This window comes from Lycium ferocissimum, unplaced genomic scaffold (assembly GCF_029784015.1).
Source record: "Lycium ferocissimum isolate CSIRO_LF1 unplaced genomic scaffold, AGI_CSIRO_Lferr_CH_V1 ctg11986, whole genome shotgun sequence".
NCBI classification, from domain to species: Eukaryota; Viridiplantae; Streptophyta; class Magnoliopsida; order Solanales; family Solanaceae; genus Lycium; species Lycium ferocissimum.
In genome coordinates, this window is record NW_026714126.1 from 46,078 (window position 1) to 53,417 (window position 7,340).

Here is a 7,340-nt window from a genome sequence, read left to right on the forward strand (position 1 = left end):
AATCCAAAAGCAGGTTTAAAATGCATAAAGGCGAAAACAGATCTGATTCAAACAATTCAAACAAGATGCATTATATGCTAAATTTTGCGTATTTCTTTTAAGGTAGTGAATATAAGTCAACTGCAAGTATATTAGTCGAATCGACAAGCTAAAATGCTAATTAAAGAACCTCCTGACATTCTAGTACTGGAAACTCTGAACTGTTTGGGTTACTAGTTACTCACGCAAGTGCAAGACAAGTAATCTTGATATGAAAGTTTAACCACCCATGACAAGAAAATGAATGTAAATGATTAGTAGAAAAGAGTTGTCCATTATCACGTAAACATTTTTCTAGAAATAAGAACTCAAGCATAAAAACTTTACAGCTAAAAACATGTGAGCATTTAAGGAGATGAATATATGTAGTCCAATAATAAGTTGGAGAATGTTACACATGTAATCTTGAATAAACTCTTGTCCTATTCTACGTGTATTTCAGAAGTTGCATATAATAAATATAAGTCAAATTGGCTTATCAAAAACAAAAAGGAGATGGAGTCAAATTGTTGAGAACTGCTGTTTTTTATGTGTATAAATATAACATGTTTACATATCTTTAAGCAACTGTCAGGTAGGTGGTCCTTACCTGTTCCTGGAATGTCCTTGACTCATTGCAGCTTCTCAATTTTGACTCTACTACAGACTGGATCTTCTCAATGACGAACTCTTGATTCAGAAGGCTTACCTGCATATCAATAAATGATTTTCAAGAGTTGAACCATTAAACAATTATCCAATTCTTTCTCTTACAAAGCTAATTCTAATCTGTTACCTTTCTCAAAAGAATTGCTAATCTATTATCTATCAATCTATTATTCTTATTAATTATAAAATTAGGAAGCCCCTAAGTCCAAAGTTGAATTGCCATAATGCCTGTCAAAAGGCAAACGACTTTTCTACCCTTAAATCAAACACTACTACTACAATATTTTACAAAAATATAACGATACATTTAAGTAAATAATATCAGATTTGATATTGTACAATGAATCAACCACAATTTGCCTGTTAAATATGTCAAATATAATGTTCAATGTTTTTGGTATTCTTAAGGGAACCGTGGTGTTCTTTGTATTTCTAACTAGAGTAAATTCATGGAATATTTATTTTTTCCATATTCCAAATGGAAATACGAAAGGTTATGTTTGATAGCTGTACCATTTTATAACAACCTAATGCCACAAATTCTTGGACACCAATATACCATGAATGTTTGGGCTACACTAAAAATTCTGAAAATTTAGTGAGGAATCACAAGGCAGTGATGATGATTTCAACACAGAACAAAGATATATGTGGTAGTAATCTTAAAAATTCAAACAAAAGTTGATTTCATCAAAGGAAGAAATTGAGACAAGCAAGTTTAAAGAACCAAAAGTTGAGCTCTTTGTCTCCACCTGACCGGACTTGAACTCAAACCCTATCAGATATCATCATTCTTTGTCGGGCAATTTCCTATGTGTTTTTAGTTTTCCATGGGTTCTGTTTTTCTCCTCTTCTTTTTATTTTACTTAAAATTCTTTGGGCCCCTATAGTGTGTTTCTCTATTTTATTTTACAACTTAAACTTGCTGACTAAATCAATGTTGTTTCCTTATGATCATAGCTTCTACAAGTGAGTTTTCATCTGAGGGTTATTTCTTGGACCTTCTGTGTGATTTTTTCATGTTGACATGACCATTAGGCGTTTCTATTTTTAAATCTTTCGACAACAACAATAACAAGTATGCCATAATCTTGAACAAGTTGGGGTCGGCTATATGAATCGTCTGACCATGTTACTTCATTTAAACTCATCTCAAGCCAATATTATACAAAATTAGCCTGGCCATTTTAACCTTTCTAATTCTAAAAGATTCTGACTCTTTTATGACTTTGCATTTTCTGCATGAAACCAAGTAGAGAGTTGTCAGAATTAAAAAAATGAAAAGACACATAAAAAGTTTATCTCGCCATCCCCACAGGTATATTATAAATTCCTTGGGCCTAGAAATGGAGGTTACAACATTTTCTTCCAGAAGGAGTTTTCTTTGTGAATGTAGATGAACCAAGTAAATTACTTGAAATATGAGAGTTCTCACATCAAGTAACCAATTTTGTTCATGAAAACAATAAGGAACGACTAAAGATCTAAAGTGAGTGCAATAGAAAAAAGAGGCAGAATGAGGAAATGGCCGTAATGAAAATGCCAAATGTGGAAGCAATTCATTCTTCGTTTGCAGCATGAGTACCATTCCCTTAAAATGGGAAAAGACATGCAAAACCTGTATGTATTGAATCTCAGGTTCAAGATAATGGCTTTCGTTGTAGTATGTAGCTTCACTTTTGAAGATTATGTTGGTAATACATTCATGCATTGGATTTTGGATTTCATATGTAGACTATTTAAGAATAGAATAGCAACACAAAGGATAATATTTATGTGATGCACTTCTCTTTAACTTTGGAATAACAACAAGAATATACAAATTTTACTTATACATGCACATCATGAACGTACAGGTTACATGTCGCATATTACTGCTTTAAACTACAACCACCAAAACAATAGAAAGGTCCACAATAGTGTTATGTGGAGGATTATTACATTAATTTGTGGTAGACATGCATGTAGAGGCAAAAACAAGGAGACTTGAATATTTTATGAAAGATAAATGACGTTTCAGAAGGGAAATATATAACGGTATAGAGATATATAGTGTCACGAGAGAATATTGAGGAGATGTAGTAGGTCAAGAATAACCATTCCCTGCATATTCATTAGACGTCTAGAGGATATGTGATGAAAAACTGACCTTTTTACACTTTTATTTTTATTAGTTAACTAAAAGCAATTGCTTAGAATATGCTACAAATCTTCCTTTAAAATCTTGATTTATACCTTACACATGTTTTTAATAATATTTTTGTAATTAAAAAGATCTTTTACTGTTAACATGGGATATACATGCAAGGCACGTACCAAAAACCAGTTTTATAAAAAGTACGAATAACCAAAGCAAACATACATTGAAAATCTTTATGTTAGCAAGAGGGCGCTAATTTATAGGTTCCACGAACATGAGGGTTGCTAGAAAAGAATGCCCACAAATAACCTATGAATTATTAGCACAAACTGGCTGCATCAGACCCTCACTAGCTATCCACAAGAAGCACAAGAGAAGACTCATCGAGTTCTCGATCAATACAGTCAAACTTTTGGCATTGTTTCCATAAAAAAAACAAATCAGCAATCTCATGGTCAAACCATAAAAAGAGAGTTTTGCAAGTGGAGGTTAAGTGTCCAAAGATCCACTCAAAGAACAGTATGCAATTCTCCTTTCTACAAGTAACCGTTTTAATTCTAACCATACAATACCGCCTGTTAGGATAGAGATTCATGAAAGTTTTAAGGTACCTCTCTCTTTGTTGGGTGTATATTCACATCAACATGCTCAGGTGGCAAAATGATTGACATGTATATGAAAGGTTTTGATGCTTTAGGCAATGTTGCAGTATAGACTATTTCAATTGCCCTCTTCAAAGCACCACAATCAACGAGTCTATCTGGAAAAGAAAGAAAAGGAACAATTGCCAAATCAAGACAGTAAATTAATTGATGCTAATGAAGTTCTACTTTTAGGAAACTGGTTGAAAGCATCAGAGCATCGAAGTCAGTTAATAAATATGGGAGTGACCAAGGAGAACAAAAGTTCTAAACGTTTTTTTTTTTTTTTAGAAGCTCTACATGTATACGAAAACGAAAATGCCAAGGTTGATCGCAGCAGTTGTCAGCAGATCATAAAGTTGAAAAGATCTTAAAGGAAGCATAAGGTGCAATGTCCAAGTCCAGTATACCATAACTCAACATTTGAGATTGGACAAAGAATACATGCAAATTTAATTGGCCAATATATGATAGTTATATATCTGTAGCGGATAGTTGATCCAGATTCAACTAACAAGTAAAGCTGTGTTTATTAAGGCTGCAATAGACATAACATCAACAAACCTTCAGTCTCGGTTGACCACACTACTACATACCATTTATGAAAAGCACCATGGTTATCTTCTTTGCAATATAATTAGAGTTGGAGATGAAACCATTCATCCTAAAAACTGAATTTGATGGACCAGTATCAGAAACTTCGATTTTTATCAGATTTCGAGCAACTGAAACTCCATAAACAGATCTAATTGCATCAAGCCTTGAAGAAGTAGCGAGAGTGTGAACATCTGCTCTACCAGCTCCATGCTGTGTACAAAGAAATTCTAAAGTGATGTATTTCTAAACATATGCTTGAACACGAGAGAGTAAGTGCTAAAAGCAATAAAGGAACATAATTTTGCCATACAACTAACCTTTCTACAAGAGAAGCTCACATGTGTGTGATGAACTGCAAACCTACTAATAAGGTCGACAATTTTTGGATAGTCATCGGCAGAATTCTGAAGGGTTTTCCTTCGCGCAGCCATGTTATAAAACAAATTTTCAATCTGAGGCGAAAAAAATAACCAAGCGTAAGTTCTTGTAGCAATTATTATCGCTTCACACATAAACAGAGAAAATATTGGTGAACTTCCCAATTAAGCACACTTCAATAAGTGGAACTCAGTTCATTGAAAAATAAAGACTATTACTCGAAATTGAAGCCACTTTCGAGCTAGGTCTTATATACCATTTTAACAAAAAAGAAAAAAACACTTCTGTTGCCTTCAATGTTTCCACAGTCCCAGTGTCCGTCAAATTATATATGAGGACTTAAAGATGAAGAGTAAAACATGAGCATAAATACAAGGAAACAAGATGTCGCACTCATACCATCATCTGGGTACCCTTGACAGCCGCACAAGCTTTTGGCTCATCCTCCATCAAACCATCTCTATATGTTGCCCTGGAAGATCCCAAGAAAAAAATATTAAATCAAAATTGTAAAAGACCAATTTACTTTCTCTAAATCATATAATGACTATTTAGATAAAAATGAAGATGAAGCAAAGGCAGATGCATAATTTAAGCTTGTTGGTTTCAATCTTTAAGGTTCTTAGCAGTGAACTTATTGTACTTTTGATTTATGGGTCCAAAATATATATATTATTTAGTGGCTTTTCCCATATATATCCATGTTCCATGTCGACAATAGCTAATAAGCTACATCCGCCACTGACATGAAGAAACCTAAAAGAAAACAACCAAAGTCTGCTAGGGAATAACTCTCAAAATTCCAAGGCACACTAACTTGCTGCCAAAGAACATTACCGGGAAAAAATACTTTGACATAGAAAGATGTAATTACTGAAAGCACCACCTACATACAAACTAAAATCCAGGGGAAAGCATATGAAATGAAAATGTTTATCATGCATGATTTAATTCCCCAACAACATATATTCCAGTGAGCTATTTCATTTCCTCCAATGAAAAAACAATATATCACCTGTATCCATGCAACTGGCCCATGGTAATGGTGGTGACAGTGACATGACCCACATAGGTCATGCTAGCCAATGCTTCTCCTCTAAATCCCATCGACCTAATCGACTGCAAATCTTCAAATTTACTCAGCTTCGACGTCGTATGCCTCTCGCATAAAATTGGCAAATCCTCGTACTATAAACATATCAAAACATAAAAAAGAATCAGGATAAAATCTTTCAGTGGAGAAGCATAGGAGTCGAAATATATAGCAGTGTTTATCCTAGCATAAAAGTGCAACAAATTTGAATATTACTTAAGATAACATCAGTACTTCTGTTGTCCCAAAATATACGGCAATTTCAGTAACATATTAAAATGTACTCCATGTGTCCCAATTTATGTGACACTTTCTCTTACCGAGATTCAACTTGACTCATCTTCGAAGTTAATTTGGATTAGATCAAAACAATATTTTAAAATTAGAAAAAAATTACTCCCTCCGTCCCAATTTATATGACACTATTTCCTTTTTAGTCCGTCACAAAAGAATGACACCTTTCTATATTTAGTAACAATTCAACTTTAAATTTACCTTTTTACCTTTAATGGAATGATTTCTAGCCGGAAAAATTTCTATGGTTTGTTTTAGACCACAAGTTTTAAAAATCTTCCTTTATTTCTTAATCTTGGTGCCCAATCAAACACCCTCGTGTAAAATGGGACAGGGGAATATATGAAAAGTACCATAAGATGCAATTTTCTCATGTCAATATGATAAAACAATACATTAATGTTCACATAGTTTGAATCTCGATAAGAGGGAGTATTTTTTTGGCCATTAGTTACAACTTATGTGTACAGTTTGCCAATATTCAAAACTCAATTTAAGAGAATAATATCAGTTCCAATTTTAACTCCAAACGTTAGTAAAATAGAGTGTTTAGAATGAGAAGCGTACACGGATGCCATGACCATCATCGGAAACTTGGATAAGTTTAAGACCACCATCCTTAACAACAACCGAAATAGATGTGGAATTAGCATCCAAGCTGTTCTCAATTAGCTCTTTCACAGCAGATACTGGCCGTTGGATTACTTCCCCAGCCGCGATTCTGTTCACCACTGATTCATCCAACCGTTGAATCTTAGGTGGCTCCTTCACTGGAATAATGGTTTCATCTTCCATTGGAATCGGTTCATCTTCAATTTCCATGATTGTACCCTGCTATGCTACGTTGTATTGTACAGTGTGCTGGTGGAGGGGTATTTATGGACAGGCTTTACCCAGGCCCAACTGTTTGGCGCCAAAAGGGGAGGGGTTATTTACTCACTCACTGTCAATATATACACTCTTTGCTTTTTAATCTGTTAAAATAGTGGTACATTTTTAGTTTTAGTAACAATTCAAATTTAAATTTATCTTTTCACACTTAATAAAATGATTTCTAGCCGAATAAATTTTTAGGATTTATTTAAGATCACAAATTTTATAAAAATTTCTTTATTTCTAAAATTTTGTGTCTAATCAAATACCTTCGTCTAAGATGGGAGTACATGATTTTTCGGTGCCCCGTTTAAGTTTTGACTCCATTTAAAAAACAAATTTGTACAGTTTGCCTTTAAATGGGCTTTTGAGTCCCACATCGAGGACTAGAATATTATCAAGGAATAGGTGACTAGTAATAAGAGCATCGAGAAAAATTGCCTTAATGAGTAAGGAAAACAAAGCTGACGGTGAGAGGCGGCTGCAGCGCTTGTGAAACATTTTGTAGTGCAAGAATTTGAGGGGTTATAGGCTAGCCTAGTGTTGACGCTGCCTACTTAGAGAGCTCGGGCTGCGCGGGCTCCCACAATCGTCACACCCCAATCTTACTGAAGTGTGACCCCCCCCATATTTTGGG

General features: G+C 34.3%; 1 protein-coding gene across 4 annotated transcripts in view; it reads right to left on the reverse strand.

Moving 5' to 3' along the window:
• Window positions 1-6,725, reverse strand: part of LOC132041853 (DNA mismatch repair protein MLH1) — a 44,285-nt gene extending 37,560 nt beyond the window's left edge. For 3 of the 4 annotated variants that reach the window (XR_009411264.1, XR_009411263.1, XM_059432537.1), the window contains exons 1-7: window positions 6,398-6,720; window positions 5,459-5,631; window positions 4,843-4,915; window positions 4,383-4,517; window positions 4,065-4,275; window positions 3,439-3,587; window positions 629-727 (exon numbers count right to left, since the gene is read on the reverse strand). Coding sequence is in view for 1 of the 4 variants with exons in the window: in XM_059432537.1 (XP_059288520.1) it covers window positions 629-727; window positions 3,439-3,587; window positions 4,065-4,275; window positions 4,383-4,517; window positions 4,843-4,915; window positions 5,459-5,631; window positions 6,398-6,652 (1,095 nt within the window). In the remaining 3 variants the exon portion in view is untranslated. Of the gene's footprint in view, window positions 1-628; window positions 728-3,438; window positions 3,588-4,064; window positions 4,276-4,382; window positions 4,518-4,842; window positions 4,916-5,458; window positions 5,632-6,397 lie in introns of all 4 variants that reach the window. The other variant, XR_009411265.1, reaches the window with a different exon arrangement.
• Between the last annotated feature and the right edge of the window lie 615 nt (window positions 6,726-7,340).